The 25528-nt window shown below is 36.3% G+C and overlaps 2 protein-coding genes across 6 annotated transcripts in view; one reads left to right on the top strand and one right to left on the bottom strand.

Moving 5' to 3' along the window:
* The window catches only part of MAP3K19 (mitogen-activated protein kinase kinase kinase 19), a gene marked incomplete at both ends in the record, with an annotated part of 49592 nt that extends 47521 nt beyond the window's left edge, over positions 1 to 2071 (top strand). Inside the window, 1 exon segment of the mRNA XM_082841081.1 lies at positions 2005 to 2071. Coding sequence (XP_082697207.1) covers positions 2005 to 2071 — 67 coding nt within the window.
* A 5720-nt stretch (positions 2072 to 7791) lies between these two features.
* Positions 7792 to 25528, bottom strand: part of CCNT2 (cyclin T2) — a 48392-nt gene continuing 30655 nt past the window's right edge. For 2 of the 5 annotated variants that reach the window (XM_082840630.1, XM_082840632.1), the window contains 6 exons: positions 25028 to 25088; positions 22472 to 22534; positions 19224 to 19269; positions 17410 to 17573; positions 12705 to 12775; positions 7792 to 12201 (listed from right to left, as the gene is read on the bottom strand). In XM_082840630.1, coding sequence (XP_082696756.1) covers positions 10774 to 12201; positions 12705 to 12775; positions 17410 to 17573; positions 19224 to 19269; positions 22472 to 22534; positions 25028 to 25088 — 1833 coding nt within the window. In that variant the 3' untranslated portion in view covers positions 7792 to 10773. The other 3 variants (XM_082840631.1, XM_082840633.1, XR_014326260.1) reach the window with 3 other exon arrangements.

Here is a 25528-nt window from a genome sequence, read left to right as displayed (position 1 = left end):
CAGTGAACATTGGAAGTGCATATTTGAAAATCATAAGGTTGGTAGCTATAATCATGAAAAAATTAGAGGGCTGAGGAAAATGTTTTTGAAAGTGCTCATGGGAGAAGATAACAAAATATGCATAGAATTAAGACCAGTACACAACTGGAAAAAAGGGAAGGAGGGGAGTTGCCACAGTGTGGGAGAAGAACAAAGAGGACAGTTTCTCTTAAGTAGAGACTGTTTCAGAGAAAAGGGGGTAGTGAAATACTTCAAATGCTACAGAGATGACAAGGAGGGTGAGCTCATTAAATCTGGTAAGGAGAAGGTCATGGTTAGTTTTAAAAGAGCAATTTCTATAGAGAAGAGTAGGCCAAATGGTAAGGATTTAGGTTAGTGAATGTTGAAAAAGAAATCTTCAGGTTTGACCAACTTAGAGAAATTTGGCAGGAATAGAAGAAATAGGATGGCAGCTAGAAATGGTAGTCATTTAAAGATTTTTTGAAGAGAAAAGAGATTTCTGCATATTTTGAAGACAGGAGAAAGAGCCTCCAGAAGGGGAGAGGTTTTTTATTTTAGAATGATTTTTGGTCACTTGCTTTTTTTTTTTTTTTTTTTTTTTGCGGTACGCAGGCCTCTCACTGTTGGGGCCCCTCCCGTCGCGGAGCACAGGCTCCGGACGCACAGGCTGAGCGGCCATGGCTCACGGGCCCAGCTGCTCCGCGGCATGTGGGATCTTCCCGGACCGGGGCACGAACCCGTGTCCCCTGCATCGGCAGGCGGACTCTCAACCACTGCGCCACCAGGGAAGCCCGGTCACTTGCTTTTTAACGTATTTTATTTTTATTTCCATTTTTACCTGGTCATCTGCTTCCAAAATGATCAAGATAGCCAGTTTAACGAAAAGAATGCCTTTGGAATAGGTCACTGCAGATAACCAGTGACTGGTTCATTAGTTCATTGACTAGTTCATTGGCAAAAGCTTTTTGATTTCTTGAGGGGGAATAAACCTAAGCCATAATAGTACTAATTAAGTAACTGCCTCCCTTTATGCTCATCCAAGGGTGCCCCAAATGGAATTATTCAAATTAATCACCAAAACATATTTAAATGTCTACTTCTTAAAGGTTTTTCAATCCTGGATATCTCTAAATTTAAAAAATAAATTTCATGCTAACTAAAAGTGCATTAAACTGTACATCTAAAAGTGTGAATTTTACTGTGTATAGATTATACCCCAAACAAACTGAGCGAAAGTACAATGGAAAAGGAGGGACTGGTTTTGAATCATAATAGGTACTAATTTTTGAATTATTAGTATGTGACACTGTTTCAAAGTTGTATATGCATTTTTAAACATTCTCCCAGTGGGGACTTCCCTGGTGGTCCAGTGGCTAAGACTCCCTGCTCCCAATGCAGGGGGCCCGGGTTCGATCCCTGGTCAGGGAACTAGGGAACTCCACATGCTGCAACTAAAAAGATCCCTCGTGCCGCAACTAAGACCCGGTGCAGACCAAAAAAAAAAAAATTTTTTTTTTAAATTCATTATTAAAAAAAAATTCTCTCAATGAATTGGGATCGACATATACACACTACTATATATAAAATAGATAACTAATAAGGACCTCATGTATAGTACAGGGAACTCTTCTCAATGCTCTGTTATGACCCACATGGGAAAAGAATTTTAAAGAGTGGATATATGAATATAATTGATTCACTTTGCTGTACAGCAGAAACTAACACAACATTGTAAATCAACTATACTGCAATAAAAATTTTAAAAAACACTCTCCCAGTGAGTTAGGTGTTATTGTTATCCCCATTTTACTGATGAGGAAAGAGTTGGAGTCCCTCACCTAAGATCACACAGTTAAAATCTGGAGGCTGGACTCAATCCAAATCTGTTTGACTGGCAGAGGCTGTACTTCCATTGTTAAAGTTGGCATTTTGAGTCAACTGAATCTAGTTGGCAGGCACGATACTGGGTGCTGTTTACTCTAATGTGTTTTTTCCCCTTCTTAGGGACCAGCATGAGAGACCTTCTGCTGTCCAGCTCCTGAAGCACTCCTTCTGGAAGAGAAGTCATTGAACATACATCAGGACTTCTTTCCCAGCTCCACTATAGATTACTCCGTTACTGCTTCATTGCGGAAATGATGGCTAAGGGACCCTTGTTTTCCTACTGGAAAGTCAATCTAACCCAATTTAACCAGATCCTGCAGTGGCACTAACTGAAAAGTTTGTTACAGGTTAGCCTTCTCAAGCTTCAGGCACAATTACCCATATACATAAGAAAATTGTCTTAAAGAGTTAACAACAGAAAACCTATTCCAGTGCTTATAGTTTTGATTATCCAGTAACTACAATCTCTCGCTTTATACGATATTTCCTTTTATTTTTGGCCTGTCAATTTTAATGTCATTAAATTGTAGAAACAAGAATAAAATGTATTTTCTTGCTTGATGGGTAGACACTTATTTAATTCTTACAAAGGAGAGTAGAGGAAGGTGAGAAGGTAAAAGGAGTAGAAAGACGCTAGATTCAGTTTACTTAGGCAGCAGCCTTAACGCTGCAGACTATAGGGGCCTCAAAATTAACAGGAAGAGCTAAGGGCCTTGGCGTTTCATTACCAGAGGGTCCCCTAACTCCTCAGAAGTCTCCACCTACAAGAAATTGGGCTCTTCAAGGTGTTTCCATAAACCTCAGTCTGCCTTCTCTGTGACTGGTTGTGTTTTGAGGTCTTCATGTATTTACAGCGTGAATTAGAAAATTACTGCATTGAGAACCAGCTAAACCTAAGTAAGGCAGCTGGTGGGATAAAAGCTCACTGATCTGTTAAGCGGAGACTGGGTGAGCACATAAACTTTTCCAGGGCACTTTTGCTCACTTCACCTGAAGGAAGAACACCCCTGCTAAGGTCACTCTTCACTTTCATTCCCAGAACATTGGAAAACCTTGCAAAAATGAACAGGGACAAGTTGTCAGTTATTACAAGATCTTAAGTTGGTGGACTGAGCATTTTTGGTAAGGTTTCGGTTGCTGTGACTCCACTCATCTAAATTTCACTGACACCTGTTGTCTTAAGCTAGGTCTACAGATTTTGTTTTACTAGCTACTGTCATTTGAACATGGCACAACTACAAACTAACTTTAGGTGAATTCCAACACCAGTTGTCTGTCAGACTTTGTCAAAATCAAGCTGCTACTTCAGAAGTTTTTGAAATAAATGTGAAATGCAGTCCAGCTGAGATAAAAGCTTTTACTTTGGCCAACATGTTTAGAAGGGTCTTTGCGGGTGTACCTTCCTTCTCTCTCTCCAGTTTGCAGAGTTCTTCCCTTATATTTGATAAAAATTTAAGGGATATGTCCCTTATTTTACTTACTTGTGTATCAACATAACACCATTTTAAGTAGGGTTTAGTTTTTTAATCTTAGTAGGGATTTCAGCATTCTTTAAAATCTGAATGATTGTATCTGATTTCGGAGTAATTACCTATTTACATTCAACCCTATTAAACCCTATGAGGCAAGGGCAGGGACTAAGACATATTTATACTGTGTATACAGATCACAGTAATGGACACAGGAAGTTGCTGTTAACAAACCTACCCCTCTTCTACTGATATAGAAAAATACTGAACACTAATTTCACAGAACCTTCAAAACCTGTATGTTTTTAATAGGCAAGGCTTGATATTAACAGCTTTCTGTTGTTCTGTCATTAAATGTGTCTATCATTGCCCAGGTATCTTCCTTTAGGGGGCAGAGGTCCTAAAAGGAGACTGAGAGGGAAGAAAGGTGTGGGCTGGGAGGGCTAGCATTCCTTGAGCTCTTAATGGAGAAAGGCCTATTATTTAATTCTGGCTGTTGCTTGGGTCGGTAGTAGTCTCATTCTATTAATGCACAATGAGGCTCAGAGGTACTTAACTTTCTCAAGGTCAAGTTGGGACTGCCACCCAGATTTGTCTGACTTTAGAGCCTTCTCCCTGCTGCTTCCCAGATTTGTAGTTTATAAATGAAATCAGTTACAGTTTTAAGTTTTACGCAAACAAAACTCCATAGATGCTGATAAACAAATTCACCAGTCCAGTCACTTCACTTTGATGACTTTAACGTTGTCAAAAGCTTTTCCTTTTTCACTTAGCAGCAACATTGCCTTCCCTTCTATGACTATCTTCCCTTCTCACCATGAACACCACCCCAGTTTTCAATCACATTCAGAAGCGCATTTCATTTCATACTGAATGGGTCTCAAGCTCAACCAAAGTAAATTTAACTCCCCAAGTAAAATCCTGACAGTAGTTCCAGCTCTAGAGCGTCTCCTTAACTTTAACCTACTTTAGCCCACTGGACGTTCCTCAGTGTCTGAATGAGAGTTGCCGTTGTGGAAAAGAGCGAGCTCTGGATTACAGGGTTGGGGAGTGCACAGGATTCCACTTACTTGCTTTACCCACTCTCTCCTGCTTGACAACAGCAGTCCTGGGCCTTTAGTGTACTGAGTAGCTCCAAGATAAAAACTCAATCTGTTCAATGAGCATCAAAAGCCTCCATCACGTACCAGGCCATCTTTATTCCTCATACTTGCTGTACCTGCAAGTATTCAGTTTAAGGCAGCTATATAATAAAGCAACTTGCATTTAAAAACAGCTTTTGACTTGAAAGTACTCGCTGTAGGTAGTCTGCATCTTCATGGAACGTTAACAAGAAGAGTTGTTGTGTATGGCATTGTGCTGTGAAAAGCTGAAATGGCAAACAGTCCTGAGGAAAAGCTGTGGCACTTTGTCTCACTGTTATGACTTCTCAAACTTGTGAAAAATCATGGCTGAATTTGTCTCTAAAGCACTTGCTCCTATGGATTATGACTTGAAAGACCAAAAAAAACTGATCTTGGGTATATGCCTGGACATTTGTAAGGTCTCAATAGCCCGTTAATTTCATGGCAATATGATTAAAAACCCTCATTTAGTGAAGCCCTATATTGCTTTAGGAGGTGGTGTTGGGCGGAGGGAACAGGCAGGTCATATACTAGAGCTAAAACAACAATGTATAATTTTTTCCATTATATTAAAAACAGCAGGGGGTGAAAGAGTGATGAAACAATGGAGTACGGTGAATTAGTAAATGGGATTACTAACTTTGGTTAAAGGGAATTACCAAATTTTGTGATGTTCCTAAATAAAGCTCATGTAATTTATTATATGAAAAGACGCCCTTACTGCTGTTATCAACATAAAATGAAGACAAATCTTTTAATGTGATTTCAAAACTTTTATATTTAGGCTTAAAATTCATGCTAGAGGAAGTAACTTGTCTATCTTAGCTCTATTTTATGAAAAGCCATTGCAAGGCTTCCATTTTCTTTCTCAAGTGTGAGATGTAGGAAAATCGGGGAGAGAGGGAAGGGGGTTGGAAGGAGCAGCAATATTAAAGCAGTTTATGATTAAATTTCTCAGGGATAATTCCCCTTACAGATAATTACAATTACTCTCTGCTTTTTGTGAAGGTGACGCAAGAGGGTACACAAGAAAATCCCAAAGTATGAATCAGAATGAACAACTTAAATTCTGGAAACGGTACACATGCAGTGTTTAATACACACTCAAGTCTACTGCACCTGGATTGGGCCTTCACCACTCTCCCCAATACCCAAAACATGCTTCTATTAGGATTCTTTTCAATGCCATCTATTCCTTTTATTCCCTGATCACCCAAGCCTTAAACCTCACAACCCAATGAATAGGTACTATTACTGACATTTTGTAGATTAGGAAATCAAGGCACAAAGTAATTTACCCAAGGACATCAGCTACTAAGTGATGGGGTTGAGAATGGAGTATGGACAATCTGATCTCAGTGGTCATACTCCTTGATGATATATGAAGTCACTCAAAGAGTACTGAGACCTTATTTCCCACATCTCCCAGGGACTGAAAATTATTTCTGATTCACATTAACAAGACATGTTAGAGCCTTGGATTTATGTAGTCAATAAACAAACTTTATTAATGATTCCTTGTAATAGATACTGAGCTGAAATTCAATGTCTAATTGAATTCATACCATATACACAAACTCCTGTTTTAGATTTTCTATCAGCAAACATCCTGTTCAATAGTCCTTGGGGGTTTTGAGTACATTCACAAAATGAAATCCCAATTTGCTGACAACAAATGAGCACGTGTGAAGTTTTTCAAAGTAAGGAAGCTGCTTGAAAAACACAACTTAAAAAAAAAGAATGTACTCATTACTTAACAATAGGCAAATAAAGTTAAACCAACCACTAAACAGGTTTTAAGTGAGGCTTCTTCCCAGAACTTGGAGATAAAGGAAATTAGCCCTCAGAATTTACTTTTGAGATTAATGGATCACAGCAAACAGGTTAAGTCACTTTTACGACACCAGAATTACTCCTAGCCACACAGCCTTCAAAGTATCTTGCTTATCTAGCTACCTTAAGAAACTTCAGGCAGAATACATACTAATAAGTTAACAGAAACAGAGGAGTCATAGAAGCAAAAGCTGGCTGTGCCCAAATTAACATTGTGGAATAAAAAATGGATGCATAGTATCAGACCTAAAACCCTCAGAGCATTCCAGATCCACTGGCAAGATCATCTCTACTGTAATGACAGATGTTTCAGAGGCAAACATCTCTTACAAAACAAGCAAACTTCTGATTATTTGGCTTACATCTGTCCGCTTACAGCAATCAAATTTCAGATATTAATATAGCTGTGAATTCTCAAGTTAACACATTAGTACCATAACCTGGGACCCTAGAAGGGTAGGAACAGAATGTGCTACTTTTCCAATGCAAAAACCCCTAAATCAGCCTATCATAAACAAACTGGTACATGAGATTAGCATGTGTCACCAAGCTTCCCTCATGTGTGGGGTTTATTAATCCTTCATCTGGGTAAATGTGGTTAATGAATCCTACTGCATCCCAAGAAAGCAGACTGCTGAATCAAGAATTCTCCATAACCAAAGCTCTTATTTTTCTTAGCAAAGACATCTTAAAAATCACCTAGCTATTTAAGCACAGTAGTAAGTGAGAAACAATGGCTTTTCTGTGTAGACAAAATTCGGGAATGGTGAAATATCTTGACAGTAGAACTGTCTCCCTTTAGAGATATTACCATGTTTTTAAAAATCCTTATTTCCATAGTAAACGCAAAACCTAAAATATCTAATCAACCAAGGGTACTTTGAGAGTACGTAATAGTCATGCATATGCAAGCAGTGGTTTATTTCTAAGATTAGTTAAGGAATAAAAATCAGTAACTTAAATTCTCAAATACAACCAGAAAATGTGCTTAAAATGTTTTAAGGCAAGACATTTGGTAACTAACAAACATATTTCAAATTTGGTTATCTGAAATAGTCATTTCCTTTCAACTATCTGAAACTAGTCATTTCTTCAGTTCAAAGAGGATAGGCCAGAAAAGTAATGTATCCTACATAATCATAATCTGTTCGCACAAAGTAGTGTATGCACCCCTTATGACATTCTGCATGAAACCATGTATCATGGTAGAAATTTTCTTTTGACGCTTAAGAACTCTAACAAGAACAAATCTGCATACACAGAGAAGATCAAGATGCACTTGTAACTGTTTTCAAAGATAAACCTTGGGGTGACTACACAACTTTTCAGTATTTAAATACCTGCAACAAGAAATGAACCTCAGGGTTAAACAAGAAATAGGAACTAGGAATTATGCAAGGTCTCACCACTCAAGGATACTACCATCAGTTTATTTGGTAAAGTAAGCCTCTGGGAATGTTTCTGTGAAAAAACCACTCCTTTGCTTTGGTTCTGAAAATATTGTATTTTAAAATAGCTAAGGCAAATATTTAGGGGGCACAGCTTAATATTGAAAAATTAGTTGAAAGAGGTAGAAGTAAAGCCTTTCTATGTAATGTGCTTCTGCATAAAGGTTAACAAATCTATGATCTTTGATCTAGGGAAAACACAACTAAAAAATGAATCACTCTTTTATAGGATGTTTAAAGATAATGCTTTTTAATAGTTCAAATATTTTTAAAAATCTCATCAAAAATGTATCACCTTAACAGTACTTTGCACATGTGGAATTTCATACCTAAATTTGATACTATTTTGGTTTATTTATGGCTACTTACAAGACGACTCAGTAATAATGTCCATTCATTGGAGTCTTTTTCTTTGGTTGAGCCTATTGGGACCAGGCTGATGAACTACTTTATGCAAATGAGATGGTTAAATTCATGGCAATATGAATTATAAGGGTTCTCATTTAATGGAAACGAAACTTAAAAGAAATTCCGTATTTTATCCCCATTGTGGTTTACGGAAGCTAATATCCTGTTCAGAGGTTGAAGAGTTTGAATAGCTCACACAATCCTGTAAAAATTACAACTGGCTGCCCTTTAATAAATAAAGTCATTGTAAAGAATTACATTTACAGAGTGAAAAGTGAATACATAGCATTTCAAATTCGATTTTGGAAGTACTAATAAGTACTGACCCATAACAATATACACTAGCTACCTTTTTAACTGTCCATCATTAGCACCAATAAAGATTCAACAAAATTACCTTTATTCTCACATCTCAAAACAATTCTGCAAATTCTTAGTGAAGTATAGTCACAGACCTTAAATATTCACATTGTTTTCTATGTCATACTGAAAATAAGTTCACTACTTTTCTGGATATTCTTTACAAAATCTTATTAAAATTCCTGGTATTATCACCCCAATTATACAGTAGCACAATCACCCTACGTCGTTTCACATGATAGCTCCTTAGAGGTTTCACATCTAAATTACCAAGAACAAAACCCTTCCCTCCCTCATCTTGCACTCATCTTAATTCTATACTAGTCCTTGGATTATGTACCACTGTAAAAGTATAACTGTATCAAAATTACCATGTTTATGGATACAATAATATGTCATACAGAGTAACAAAGTTACATGTAATGACAAAGATTACTAAAGTTATGCCAGACAAGAACAAAGTTAGGACATGCTAGCTAGGCAAAGTCCCTAGAAAGAGGATCCTAGTATCCTAAGTTCAAATAACATTGACAAAATAATGAACAATTATCTTAAAAAAAAAAAATTATAAAGCTACTGGCAAATCAGGTAATTGCTAAATAAGAATAGAGCACGAGATTAAACTCTCTAATATTTACAACTGCAACATACTTGAGTAAAATTACAATTGTGCACATATCAGTGGCTTTGTAACAAAAATAATTCATATACATAGAGGAAAAATTAAGACAGTTTTCAATTCAACAAAAGTTGAATTCAACCTATCTCAAAGATACTCAACAGCCCAAAGATTTACCACAGAATTGAAGATTAGCTGATAAACCAGAGCCATGTTACCGGCATTTAAGACAAATTTTAAACAAGTTAAAGTCTATTGTTTGTTCCGAAGTCAGAAGACTGTGCAAACTTGACTTCAACAGGAATATACTGAGATGTGCAAACAAATGTAAAACCTCCACTAGCTGTTTACCTGGAGGCTTACCTTTTTTTTTTCTCAGTGAGCTTCCTGTTAACAACCATAAGCTATAAATACAGGTACAATGCACAGTCAGTGATCTTTTTGTTTTATTTATTGTTAGAATATAAAAGAACTGAAAGAGCAATAAGTTTAATTTCATTTTTATAAGGAAGACTGCATTTACCTGAAAAAGAAATATGGCATCACACACAAACACGCTTCAGGGGAGGAGTATGTTTAAGAACATGGTGTCCTTCTGAACGCTAAAGGAAAAGCGATTCCTGTTTACTGTTAAAATACGTAGTGTTAAAGTTCTCTATTTAAGAAAAAGACTTACTATTTCTTCACTAATGTAAGTTTCTGTGAATTTAGTTTTCAAATCACAGTAATCTACATAACCATTATTAACAGCTCTGTGTTTATAGTACTGCAACAAGCCAACAAACACTTAAATGCACTTCACATCAAGAGTATGTAAACTTTATTTTTTCCTCTTCAAGCCTTCAGAAAATTAGGGGCTATTTCAGCAGCCAATCTGGTCAGAACCTCTGAAGGCAGAATCAGTGCCTCACAGTGTAAATGACCATCTGTGGCACTGCATACCCATCTGGTAGTGAAGTGTCCCCCTTCAGTGGCTTCCAGTAAGGCCTAGAGTTTAAGGTTAACATGAAAAAGTGCCACCTTTGTTTTAGATTAGTGATGGACTCTGACAAGATAAAATAAAGTTATTCTGTATATTGTTATACTTACAAGCAGCTCCAATCCTGAGTATTTATGGTAATATCTAAACATACAAAAATGTATGTACATTTTTCTCCACTTTCTTGTAAACAGTTGTCAGTATACTGTTTTATCCCTTTATCATTGAAACATGCAAATCATACATACGAGTATAAATACACAAAAGAAAACAATTTACACTCATTCAAAAGCCAAGCAACAACAAAAAATAGCTACAGTATTCAAATTATAAATAAACGAATGCTTGAGGCATCTTATATTCCTAGAAGCAGCCAGCCATTCACCCTAATGTTCTTAGCTGCAATTGTAGAAATACTGAGTTTTGCACCTTCCATGCTTTTACAGTATTTATAACACTATCATATGTGGAGATAAAGACTTGTTTACTATAATCTCTTCTTTTCAGAATGAAGAATAAAGCAGCACTTACAAATATTGAAGCAGTGGCAGTAACAGCAGGTGTTACCACTGCTAGATCAGGAGGAAGTTTTCCATTCTAACAATTTTTAAATTAAAAAAGTAAAGGAAAAATTGACCTAAACAAATGATTACATGTTCATTCCTTGGGCACTTAACAGCGAGTCCAGCATGTCGAATGTGTCTTTGTAGTCCATATGCTGGCTGTTTGTACTGTACTCGTGATTGACATCAGGACCGTTGGTCTCCACTGGCTTCTTGTCCAGTTTCACGAGGGTGCTGAGATGTCCGTAGCCCACCTGGTATGTGACAGGGGGAGGAGGGGGTAAGGGATGGTTAAAAACAGAGTTGTGAGAGGATACATACTGCTTAACAGAGGAGGAAGAACTAGATGAACTACCTGAACTTTTGGAACTTTTGCTCATTTTGGAGTGATGGTTGTGAGATGCATCATTGATATGCAGCTTCTTCCTTGAAGAGCTGGAACTAGAGGAAATGCCATCACTGCTCAGGCCAACAGGACTCCTCAGAACAGCGGGTGGTATCCCATCAGCACTGTGCTTGCTGCCACCACTGCTGCTGCCACTGTATGAGTGGGAATACTTGTGACTGCTGGGGTGGTGGCGGTTGGAAGGATGCTCCTTGTGCTTCTCCTTATGGTCCCTGCTAATATGCGGGCTGGAATGCTTGCTCTTCCCACTGCCTTCATCAGAAGAGCTGTGTCTTTCCGAGGAAGAAACTTTTATCTTCATTTTCAGTTCTTCTTTACTGACACTTTTATCAGTGGGTGGTATTGGAATCCGTAATTTCAGTGATCCACTCTTTTCCTTCTTATCTGCCATATATTTTTCAGGTTTTTCAGCATTTGTAATGGGAATTTTCATTTTAATGGGAGAGGTTACAGAACTGCTGCTGGCTGCCTGGGACTGTACATGTTTGTGTTGCTGTTCTACCTGGGCAGCTATATAATGATCCCTTGCATCCAGATCAAGGGTTTCTAGCTTACGTTTTTCTCTGTATTTATCTAAAGACATTTTCTGAGGAATTACTCCAGGAGTAGCAGAACTTGGCCCATGGTGTTTACTGCTTCCTGCTTTATGAGTATAATCTTGCTTAATATTAGAATGGTCAGAAATTTTGTCAGGTCTGTGATGTAGTCCTGAATGCAGTGATACAGAAGGTCCCTGCTGGAAGTTGATGCTGTACTGGCTACCAGACAAAGATGTCTCCTGTTTCTGTGAATATATCTGTTCTGTCCTTGCCGACTCTTGATGTTGAGGCCATTCTTGGTGTGATGACAAACCATATGAGGTACTTGGCATTCCTGTTGCTAGCACTGACAAATTATCAGATGCATGGCTGTCTTGAACAGAAATATTTCCTGAATTTAGAGGTACTGGTGCAGGGAATGTTGATGTAGATGGTTTCTGAAAACTTGGGTTGGTAGGCACACCAGTAACACTATCTACTAAAATGGAATTCTGGACCAAAGATGAACCAAGAAGTGGTGTTTCTGATACTTGTCCATCTACTTTTGGTTTCTTAGCCGCCTGATTAGCCTATTTAAATAAAACACAGAAGAAGCAATGACAGCAAAGGAATTTAATACAAATTTCTTTGCTTATAAAAATTCTATATTAAATACATGGAAATAAAATCACCTGGGGTTTCACTTTATGTTACCAGTAAATAAATATCTTATTTAGAGGCATAAAAAGGATATAAATAGTTGAAAGCACTGGTTTTAAATTAGATGCAGACTAAATCCTAGCCCAGCATTTGAGAAAGGAATTTAACTCGTCTAAGCTTTAATTTTCCTGTTTGTAAAGTGAGGAGACTATTTCCACGGTAATCACTATGAGAATTAAATAAGGAATTTATAAAGTATTTATAGCAAAGTCTACTGGACACCGTAGTTGAATAAATTATGAGTGTATGTAGCTTACAAAACACTGTAATTACTTACGAATACTGGAAATAAGAATATTTAACCACAAAAATTCAAACTGATTAGCTATGTAGTTAACAAATTGATGTTCTAAAAACCCGCCAATTCTCTTACCCTCCAGTTTCGAATCCTCTTCAACCTACTAGGCGTTTTCTCCAATATTTGTAGAAACTCATGTGTTAGCTCTAAAGATAAAATTCAAATTTAAAACTTAGAAGGTGCCTTTAGATTTAGAATTCTCTCAAGTGGGCAATATTAGAAAGAAAGCGCAAGAGTTCATCTACTTCACTATCACCCTCCTAATTCAACCATCAGCACATACAGAAGTAGACACAGCTCTGAACTGGTATTTTCAAAGATGAATCTTAAAAAAATTTGTTTTAAATAAATAAAACAAAACACTCCTCCCACACCCCCCTGATTTTACATGCTTACTTAGAATCTCTGGAAAATTTAGTCACATTTAAAAAATTCAGTCACATTTAAAAAATTCCTTCCAAATAGAAAATCTCTATTACGCAAACATCATAGTAATAATTGGGATGGGCAAGATCCATCAGTAGATTCTTTAAAATCAGTGAGCAAAAGTTTAAGGAAAAAGAGAATATTTGTGTAATCCCAACACACCGTCCTCAAGATATTAATTATAAACAGAAAATCAGTAACTTTATGACCTTAACCAAGTGATCATGATTATCATTACCAGCAATGACATATCAACATAATACCCCATGATAAAATGCACAGTAGGATAAAACCCACTTCTGTGGTATTCTTGCCAAAAACGCATAACTTCACTCTAATATGGGAAAACGTCAGACAAAACTCCAACTGAGGAACATTTTATAAAGTAACTGACCATTCTTCTTCAAAGTGTCAAGGACATGAAAGAAAAGGAAAGATTGAAAAATTATCACAGATTAGAAGAGGTTAAAGGGGCATGCCAACTAAATGGAACATAGGATTCTAGAATAGAAAATGGGGGAAATTTGAGTAAAATCTGTAGTTAATAGTATTATACCAATGTTAACTTCTTCGTTTTGATAATCATGTTATTATTATAGAAGATGTTAACATTAGAGAAACTGGGTACAAGGTATAATAGTATAGAATCTGTACTACTTCACAATTTCTTTAGATTTAAAATCATTTCAAAGTTAAATGAAAAAAATTCCTTTACCTATACTCATAACTTCCTAGCAATCAACACTAGTAACATTATCAGTAAATCACCCTGGTTATATTTTTACAATTTTTTTCCTAAAATTTAGGATTACAATGAGATGACCCACTTTTCCAAAGTGGTGTGGTTATGATGAATTATAGTTTTTGACTCCAAAATAGTGTCATTAATAAAGTTATTGGCCACTCTCAAGATAAATAATATTAGTCAAATGAATTACAATGTCACATAATATTATTAATGCCAATTTAATAGAGACTAGATTCATGCAAAAACTCGGCACCATTATATGCTCACAAGCTGTGACAACTAATTCCTGCTAAAGACTCAGGAGCTTTTCGATTCAGTCTGGATGAAAACAATCTACTGTCTGTACTACCATTTCTTCATCTGAAAAAAAAATGACCACTTTTCTACTTGGACACAGCAGTAAGTCTAGCAGACACATGCCTTTGGGTCCAAAATTAACAATAAACTGTTTTGACTCAATTTCAGAAAAAATTCAAGTTATAAAAAACACATGAAGGTTTGTTATTAATCATTAAAAACAACCAAGCCCCCCCCCCCCCAAACCCTGTTACAGGTAGGCCAAATACAAGCCAACGTTGTTTTGGGGACAGTCATTAAATGAATTATTTTAGTAAACACTGATGCTTCAGACACCACGATAAAATTCAGATACTCTTAGTATCTTATACTTTGTTACTTTATTTTTACGGGATCACAATGTGATCCCATAAAAATGTGAGAAAAGGCTGCCACATAATACATTGAAATTTTCAATGTGTTAAAAGTGTCCAAGATTCCTATTCAGTGGTTCTCCAAATGAATAATGTACTGGAGCCTTTTCAGAATAGAAGCAAAGGGATATTTAGGTGCCTCCTGTTGTGTCAAAAAAAGACTTTACCTATTGATACAATTTAAGAGCAGGATAAAAGGCAGATTACTCGCTTTCTGTGAGCTTTATTTTAGCACCATATATACAAACTATTTTTATTAAGTTTATGCCTATTTTATCTTTATCTATTGACTGCTAAAATAAGACGGTGGCATAGGTAACCTAATTTCAAGTCACAGATGGAAAAAAAAAAAGCCCCTACTAGTTTTTTATTTTTTTGCGGTACGCGGGCCTCTCACCGCTGTGGCCTCTCCCGCCACGGAGCGACGCGCAGGCCCAGCGGCCATGGGCCCACGGGCCCAGCTGCTCTGTGGCACGCGGGATCCTCCCGGATTGGGGCACGAACCCGCACCCCCCGCATCGGCAGGCGGACTCCCAACCACTGCACCACCAGGAAAGCCCCTAGTTTTTTATTATTATTAAAAAAATTTTTTTACTGGAGTATAGTTGCTTTACAATGTTTTTTTTTTTTTTTTTGCCCACATCTCGCAGCACGCAGAACTTCCCCGACCAGGGATCGAACCCGCATCCTCTGCAATGGAAGCGTGGAGCCCTAACCACTGGACCTCCAGGGAAGCACCCCCCCGCCACTAGTTTTTAGAAGATGTTATTTCAACTCACTGAAGATTTCCTACCACTCTGAATAACCTTTAGAAAAACCTCTGGCAATGTAAGGAAAAGAGGATAATCATGCGGCAGTAATACAGCATGAGGTATATAATCCAGGAGAAATTTTTCAGGGAGGAAAAAAAAATACCAAAACAAAATCAAGAGACCTAACAAAGAGCATATTTTACCACAAGGGTAGACAAACTATCACCAGTGGGCCAAATATGACCTGCATCCTGTTTCTGTAAATAAAGTTTTTCTGGAACACAGCCACTCATTTTACAGGTTGCCTATGGCTGCTTTCCAGTTACGGTGGCAGAGTTGTCTAGGTGCATAGATAGTATAGCCCACAAACCCTAAAATAGTTACTATCTGGTCCTTCACAGAAAAGGGAGCAGACCCTTAATGAAATTTCTGTCTTAAAGCATCTAAGATATTAATGGAAAACCACATTCCAAAGCCATAGGGGTCTCTCACTTTATATAACGGAAGTCATGTAAATCCAGTTTTCAAATTAGCTTCAATTTTGTAAAGGAAATTGGGGAAAGCCCACAAAAAGAAGCAGAAAACCTAACATACCAGTTTAGATTTATGCATATATTAGGTAAGAAATGTTATCTATTTCCTTTCTGAAATCTAGAGTGCCTGGTTAAAATGTCTTAATCCCCAGGAATCCCCTGCCTCTGGCCTGCTTATTTCTCTACCAGAAAAACGTCCTATCAGGAGACCTCCAAATTCCAGGTCCATGATGTACAGAACTTATACTCCCAATCTTTCCTTGTGAATTCATACTTATTAATGCAAGACAACAATGACACACTTTACCATCAGTGGAACAGAGCAAGGAATATTACCATGAAAATACCTTTAGCTCACTGCTTCACATCTTCTACAGTAAGCTAATACCTGACTTTGTGCTTATACATTTTAAACTCAACAAAATTAGTTTACTTTATTTTTTATTTATTTTTAAAAATTTATTTATTTTATTTATTTTTTGGCTGCATCGGGTCTTCGTTGCTGTGCACGGGCGGCTTTCTCTAGTTGCAGCGAGTGGGGGCTACTCTTTGTTGCGGTGTGCGGGCTTCTCATTGCGGTGGCTTCTCTTGTTGCGGGGCAGGGGCTCTAGGCGCGTGGACTTCAGTAGTTGCAGCACACAGGCTCAGTAGTTGTGGCACACAGGCTCAGTAGTTGTAGCACATGGGCTGAGTTGCTCAGCTGCATGTGGGATATTCCTGGACCAGGGATTGAACCCGTGTCCCCTGCACTGGCAGGTGGATTCTCAACCACTGTGCCACCAGGGAAGCCCCAAATTAGTGTACTTTAAATTAGGTATTCCTGTATTATCAACCTGTAGCATTATAAATCATATTTCTTTGAAAAGTCCTGAAAAGGCTTTAGATATTGAGTGCTGGTTAATATATGCTCATTTTTCCCCCCTTTAGGCTAATGAATCCTTATTTTCATCCTGTTCATTTGATCATGTTACTATACTTTTTTTTAAAAAATAATTTTATTTATTTATGGCTGTGTTGGGTCTTCGTTGCTGCACGTGGGCTTTCTCTAGTTACGGCAAGCAGGGGCTACTCTTCGTTGCGGAGAGCGGGCTTCTCATTGCAGTGGCTTCTCTTGTTGCGGAGCACGGGCTCCAGGCATGCGGGCTTCAGTAGTTGTGGCTCATGGGCTCTAGTACACAGGTTCAGCAGTTGTGGCGCACAGGCTTAGTTGCTCCGCGTCATGTGGGATCTTCCCGGACCAGGGCTCGAACCTGTGTCCCTTGCACTGGCAGGTGGGTTCTTAACCACTGCGCCACCAGGGAAGCCCTGATCATGTAACTATACTTTTAAATTCTACTGCCAAATTGTTAAAATGGAATTATGTTTTTAAAGAGTCTTTATCTTTTCAAAATAGATGAAATATTAATAGATGAAATGATGTCTGGGATTGGCATCAAAATAACTATGGGGGAAGGAGGATGTTGGATTGGCCAGAACTGATAACTTCAACTGAGCATGAGTATATGGGGACTGAGTATTTTTTCAAATCTATACAAAAGTAGATAGAAGTTTTAATCCATAATAAAAAGAAAAAATTTAAATGTAACAAAAAGATTTATTTTCTCTACTTACCATCTAGTAATTCCAGAGTAACTGTAGGATCCACATATTCCCACCAATGTTTTCCATCAGTTGACACGGGAATCTCCCAATTGGACCATTTGCAAGCCAAATGAATGCATACACATGCTATCACTGTTGGTTTATACTGAAGACAGAAGGTTGTAAGATGCAGACTGTTGTGGAGCAGGTTTGGAACGAAGAGTCATAGAAATTCAAATATGTAAAACAAAGAAAAACATTTACCAATAAGATTAGAGCAAAAATAAAATTATAAAGGTTTTCTTTTTCAAGTCTAGAGTATAAAACCTTATTTTATTAAATTAAAAGTTAACATTATAACACTTTTTATGACTATGGTCATAAAAATTTGAACACTAAAAAACCTATATAGATTATGAACATTTTCACACTCTTACTTCCTAGAGTATATTATTAATACTACTAATATATTAATATTTCTAATTTTTTTTTTACATCTAAGTTAAAAGTATTTTTACCTCTCTATAAAAGGAGAGGAAGACAGTATATTTCAACTAATTACTACATACAAGTAAAATGCTTTAAACTTTCTTTGGTGGTATTTTTGTTTCTTTTGTAATGTCATGGCAAAAAACTAAAGAAAAAGCAGAAGACTATAAAACTGACAAGGTAATTTCAATAACACATCATAATCAGGGATTACCATTTGATGTGGCTTAACAAACATTAATTCTTAAGTAACTCAGACAACTTAAAACATATCTAGGTAAAACTAACTTCTTCTCAGCAAAGCCACAGAGGAAACTTACCTTTTGCTGAACAGCTTGAAGGCCCAATGTTGTTAAATACTACAAAAATACTACCTCTCTCCTTCCATGACATGCCAAAGACTGGGCATGTAGCATGTCACAGCTAGCCTCTTCTAACCAAAGTTTTAAATTTAAGTGATTTTTTTGGCCTTGTTGTTCAGAATTTCTAGGGATAGAGGTTAAATCCCAACAACATATACCTAAGAAAATATATTGGCTTTTGCCAATCCAAAGTTTTAAACAAAACTTAACAGTGTCATAAGAAATTAAGGACCACATAAAGATGGTTTGGTCCACTCCTCCCTAATGACTCACTTTAAAAACAAATTTACATCATTAATATAATCAATCTAGAACAAAATTAATATATTAGATGTGAAAGACTTTCAAAAACTATTCTTCCAGTTCAGTTTCAGAATTGATGAAAATGTCTACTGATCAAGCACAAACCCACACCATTCTTTATATGAACTGAAGAGTAAGTTTTTTTTTTTAAAGTAAAAATTATACTTATGCAAATCAAGGCACTGATAGGATGTGACTACTACTAATCTACTACTGGCGGGTATTATCTGGAAAAAAAAAACCAAGTTATATAAATTTTGTTTATTAAAAAAGCTTTAATGATTATTTTAAAGTTAAGATTGGATCAATGTGAAATTTTTTTAAATTGTCATTTAACTATAATTGTAAACTAGAAATAGCTTTATACTTACCAAGTTGCTCGAATTTCTACGTTAAGTTTAGCTCTTTGTAATCTTTAGCTGCTATTCAGGCTACCAATTTTAGACTTATGCACTCACAAATCGAGAATATGTCATCAGAAAGCACCACTACACTTCACATTGTGCATTTAACCCCTCTGTGCCAAAAGTCCCTTGTACAATACACCGCAAAGCAGACAGGAAGGTACCACCACAGTAGATGGTCCAGTCTCCTGCTGCAACAAGGGTAAGAGACACATTGAGGGGGCCCTGCATTAAAGGAAGCTATAGTGTGCTACAACAGTGCAACAAAGAGGGTCAGGATAACAACCTGTTGGTAGCCATGAAATAGGATGTCTGTGCCAAATCCTTGCTTGCTGTAAGAAAAGAAAAAAAAACGAAGACAATACTATCAGCATTAACATGCTACCATCGAAAAGTTCTCAACACAACAAAAACTTCAAAGATTTGTACACAAAAAGTAAATTTTACTTACTACTTACAAATATCACAAGAGCGCCATCATTTTCTATACTACTGAAAATCTTCAACAACATTCACTCAAATGTTTCTTGCTATCCCCCAAAGATCTGAGAAACAAGCCGATTTGCTTTTAGCTAGCCAGTTACAAGGGCTAAACTTGTTACTAAGTTAAGCATCTAGTCAGCTAAAAGTTGCAATAAAGCATTCTCCTGGATTTAAAAAAAAAAAAAGAAGAAGAAGAAGAAGAAAAGATTTTGAAGTCTAATACAAAATACAAAGAGTTGCCTGCCAGACTTAATCCTCAGTCATCATATTTAAGTTGGTTTAAGTACTTCCACCAAAAGAAAAAACAAAAACAAACCCCCAACCCCCAAACTCAGAGAGCACAAACTGCTCAGTTTTTCATCATGCTACTAAGCATCAACAGAGAATAAACAACCTAGAAACATCATAAGGATGTAGATATAGAAAACACCACTGTATTATTTTTAAATTATATAATCCAGTTAACCATAACGTTAGAAAAGATACAAGTACTCTACAGGGAATCAGGATGCTTCAATACTGGTCCTCAATAGAAAAGCAATTTTTAACAACTAGCTTCTTGAAACACTGAAATGGAAAACAGTGCCCCTCTCCCTTCTTCTGCTTCTTATTCTTCCCAACAGGGATGCCTCTGCTATTAGTCTCCCCCCTTTCCCCAGTTACATTCATAATCACTGACATACCTTTCCTCTCTGCTCACCTAGGATCAGTTCACCTCAGCTCACCCCCTCTAACAGGTCTCAAATTCCTTGCCCTCTCCTATTTTTATTTGTGGCACCTGTAATTCCCCGCTGCCCCATGTGGATCATCAACATAAAGGTTTACAAAAGGGATTTGGGTTTAGCAGAGTTGTGCTAAGGAAGAGTGTCAAAGCATCAGATGTCTTGGAGGCAGTGTGACTTAAGTATGGCATTCTTTCCTGGTGGGGAGGGAAGGAGAAATCACAGAAATGAAAGGTCCCTGTAAAATGACATCAGCCAATCCTGCAGCAAAGTAGCATAATAACTTTCTCATCTCCAGAGGTCGGGGGCAGGGGAGAACTTCAAAGAACTCAAACCTTTTACCCTCACCCCCACCCACGAAAGAATCAAAACATATAGAAAAGTAAGTAAAAGTAAGTTTAAATTGCTATTGCAGTTTTCACCTCAGAACAAATGTAAATTCAATAACCTATTAAAAGTCATTGCAACAGAGAAGAATGTAGGGAAAATGTTCTTTTGTTAGCTGAAAGTGGTTTTACGGGCAAAGGAAAAAAAATATACCAAACACGAAAGAACATTTTAAAAATGCAGTAAGATGCAAATTATAGTTACTTGAAATGTTAGTCAGACAAAATGATGTTAAACACATATGAGAGTCATACTAAAATTTAAGAATTGGTCACATTTTAAACATTAACAACAACAACAAAAAAATCAGATTTAAATATTTTGCTTTGGATGATATATCAAATTCATAGTTTTTGTAAATGTTTAAATTTTACTGTTCAATTTGGCAAAATAAATGGACTTTAATGTCTCTAGCTTCTTTAGATAGGATTTAAGAGAAGCTGACTCAAATTTCACAATACTAAGCTGAAAATTCAGTTTCATTTCCTACTAAGAGTGTGTGTGTATGTATATGCACATACACGTACATATTTTTAACCTATATTTAATATCTTCAACATCTTTCTTTACTAATCTCAACTTAAGGCAAATTATATGGCTCTCCATTATTTAAACAAAACAGCTTACCCTTTCAAGTTTTCAGGAAAACAGAACTTCTCTCAAGCTCTATTTCTTAATCCAGCATCTACAATAGTTATCTATACAATTCTATACTACACTGTAATACTGAGGATGAGAAAGTGCTATAAAATATATAACCATGAAGAACAGAAACCAAAATTAACTATGTTCTAGTTTAGTTTATAAATGATAACATTTGCTTTTAGGATTAAAAAAATATAAATGGGATTTTTATTAGTCCATTTCTTAACAATGACAACTGTGGTACCAGACAACAGGTTTGTCTGTTTTTATATGTAGCCATTAGCATAGTAATAAAACCTTAACCTAGATATAAAGTGAATTCAATTTAGAATGAATAAGGGAACATTTAGGTAAACACTAGATTCAAGGCCTTCAAAAGTCTTACCCATTTTGTTTAGAATAAACCTAAACAAGTCTGGTGGTAAAGGAATGAAACTGCAAAATTTCATTTTCAAAAAGAAGTATCAGAAAAAGGCACACTAAAGGTTCCAAGTGGTTGCTATTAGTGTGTAACACTTCACATGGTAAACAGGAAAGTAGTAGTACTGCATGCATCTGTGTGAAAAATTATTTCTAGAGATACAACGATAGATACACAGGATTCATTAACAAGAGTAGAAAAATATATACCACATGCTTTATAAGGAGTAAAGAAAACAATACAAAAACTCTGTACTCCTGTTTATAAAAGGTTTAATAAGTACATCACATGCTGTTATATATCATGCTATATAATAATTTCCTCATTATACACAAAAAGGAAACCATTTTTAGTAATGCTAAAGAACTTTGAGAAATGTATTAAATCAATTCTGTTCAAACGAACATGGGCAAAACATTTCCCAAAATGACAAATCCGCTAAGAAAGGCAATTTTTACCTGAAAGATTTGAATTCTTAAACCATAAACACTGTTCAGGAAGTCAATCAAAGTTTGACATAAATTGGAAATCAATACTATTTTCTGCACCTATATGTTAAATTTGGCCTACATCTTAAATACTACCTGAATTGGGATGGGCATAGCCCAGTGGGGAAGTAGAAAGAGTCCTAGTATTTGGAAGCCCTCTAATTTTTTAGAGAAACAAGACTCTCACCTAAAGTTAAAGGAAGCTAATTCACCAGGAAGAACCAAAAATAGAAGTAGATGAATAGGCAGGTGTAGAACACTGAAAAATAATGCTTCAAAATGACATTTCTGCCATTTTAATAAAACTCAAGGCTAGAACAAAACAGCATTCAATTATCAATTATAGACAATAAAAAGCATTAAAACTTAACTTAAAAGTTTCACTTACCTCTTACTAACTGGGTACATTTCACCACATCTGTGTGTGGGTGTTCAATGGTGATCTCAAAACCTGAAATGAAAAGCACTTTTTTTCCCAGTCATTTACCACTATAATACTTGCCTGAGAAATGCCACTCATAACCATAAACGTATATTTTTCATTATTAAAAAAACTCAAAGACAAAGTTTCTCATCACTGACATGTTTATTATACCCCCAATCATAATAAATAATATCTTCTCAAAAATAGTGTTCCAATTATGAAAACTGACAAAGTTATTTAGAGATAAGTAATATGTATTCAAAATTCTCAATTACAATTAGTTTGAGACTATCCTCAAGTTAAAAACAAACTAAGAAAAAAAAACCTAACTAAAATCATGAAAAATACAACTATTAAGCTTGCCCCACAGTTTAAGGAGGGAATTCAACTACATAACATATTTCTTAAATATATTCCAACTCTTTCAGAAGATGTGAAAAGAACATTTTTCATAAATACAACCTTTGGGCCACAGTGGGAGAAATGACCTTTTAAATATGGTCCTCTTATTTTCTCACTGTACCTTAGATCAGTGGGTTTCAGTTAGCTTATAACTACATTTCATTACTAATAAAAATAAAATTGTTAAGGCAAGTGAACCTTATAGGCCTCAAGATTAAATCACTGTTTCTAAAACCAAAGACAACATATTGAAAAGCTATCATGTCCAGTCAACCCCTTAGGTAGGGCAGGGTTTTTCCATTTCCTTTTTTTTTTGAAGTGGAGGTCGCTGTATGGTGCCTTCAGCAGTAGTAAAGGAATAACATCCTAATAAACAGATTATCTGGATTTATAAAGTTATTGTGTGGTCTCTTCACATTTCTACTGTTATTAAATCTGCAAAATCGCACTTTAACAAGAGCCATATTTATATCTTGTAAATTCTAATGCTCCCCTTAAAATAATGCTATTCATTCTCTGTGTTTAAGAATCTGTCATCAACAATATGAATACAATACACTGATTTCATATGATAAAATAACTATTTTAAAATGTTATTTTCCTTCAACTTTCATTATTTGTAAAATTTCATATTTATATAATAAAATGGTAACATGCTAAATAGATTTGAAGGGAATAAAAATATTCTTTTATTTTTATATATTTATATTATAAAAACTTTCAACAAGTTATATGTGTTTCAAACAACCTACTGTTATAAGAAAAAGAATCTGTCATGATGGAAAGCTATGATTATTAGACTTCTATTCAACATTTGGGAATGAAGTATAAATAAGATAAAAATAACTACCATAATAAATAATGATTATTTATGAAACACTATGTGGCAATGTTTTAAAAAAACAATCTTTCGGGCTTCCGTGGTGGCGCAGTGGTTGAGAGTCCGCCTGCCGATGCAGGGGACATGGGTTTGTGTCCCGGTCTGGGAAGATCCCACATGCCACGGAGCGGCTGGGCCCGTGAGCCATGGCCACTGAGCCTGCGCGTCCAGAGCCTGTGCTCCGCAACAGGAGAGGCCACAACAGTGAGAGGCCCGCGTACAGCAAAAAAAAAACAAACAAAAAAACCCCACAACAATCTTTCATCTTCAAAGTCACAATGTTACAGCTACATTATTATTCCACCTTGCACATACAGGATGGAAGTACGAAAGGTAAAGGAACTCTGACCAAGTTTAGAAAGTAAAGAGGCTTACACATTTAAGCGCAGATCTCCATAAAGCCTATGTTCTTCCCACTACACCCTGCTAGGTTCTTCCAGAAGTAATATATGACTGTACACAGTCAAAACCTGCTTAGGGCTCAATTTCCTCATGAGTAAAGTAGAAGATTAGAATAAACAATTTTTACAGATACTTAAGTTGCACAAACCTTGCAGACAATATAACTTTTAGACAAGGATGATCAACATTTAAATAAACTACTATGTCACATTAAAAATGATGTGATAGGGACTTCTCTGGTGGCACAGCGGATAAGACTCCATGCTCCCAATGCAGGGGGCCTGGGTTCCATCCCTGGTCAGGGAACTAGATCCCACATGCATGCTGCAACTAAGAGTTCGCATGCCACAACTAAGGAGCCCACATGCCACAACTAAGGAGCCTGCCTGCCTCAACTAAGGAGCCCACCTGCCCCAACTAAGACCCAGCGCAACCAAATAAATATTTTAAAAAATACAATAAAATGATGTGATAAATTCATAAGCTCTAGTACAGCAGGACTGCCATGTATGTTTATACATATTACAGTCACACACCACAGCCCTAAAGGACCATTTTATTCCCCAATGCAAATCCAAAATGAAGCATTGTGTCTCAACTATCTGAAAATATAAGAAATCACACTGAAGGCTATGTTTGCCATTCAATTAAATGCTAAACAAAATTAAAATTTAAAAAATGGCTTCCTTAGAACCAGGTAATACTATTCTGGCACCAAACTTTATTTTCAAATGAAACTTTCTTCAATGATAAAATTACTCCAGAAATCTTTCCCTTTATTTAGAATACTGCACTGAAGAACACACACACAAATAATACCTGACATAAGTACATACCTAGGGTTTGTAGCATTATGGTTTCAAGTAAAACCAGTTCTTGAGTCTGCTGAAGGTAAGCCTGCCAGGTAAAAATAATAATATTAAAATGCTTAATAAACATAACACTACTAGACTATGGGGCTGTTAAATCTCATGAGTATTATAGATTCATTACAAACTACTACAAGGTAGTTTGGAAATATGAAGAAAATAAAACTGAGGGTGATAGAGAAAACCTATTTTCTGTGATAATTCTAAATTCAATTACTTCTAATATAGGAAACTCTAAATTCAATTACTTCTAATACAGGAAATGTAAACAAAGCAAAACAAAACAAAACAAAAACCAATCTAAAAATAATAATATGAAAGGGGTAGGTTAATTGAAAAAAGACATCTCCAGTCTGTAACGTAAAACTTTACCTAGGCATTGGTGCTTCAAGACTCATTAAGGACAGGAAGCGCCAACCCAAGTAAGATTAAATTCGAACTGGCCTTTAAAGAAAAGGATTTATCAAC

The sequence above is a fragment of the Leucopleurus acutus genome, assembly GCF_964270905.1.
Source record: "Leucopleurus acutus genome assembly, chromosome: 6".
Taxonomy (NCBI): domain Eukaryota; kingdom Metazoa; phylum Chordata; class Mammalia; order Artiodactyla; family Delphinidae; genus Leucopleurus; species Leucopleurus acutus.
This window is presented reverse-complemented; position numbering and strand designations above follow the sequence as displayed.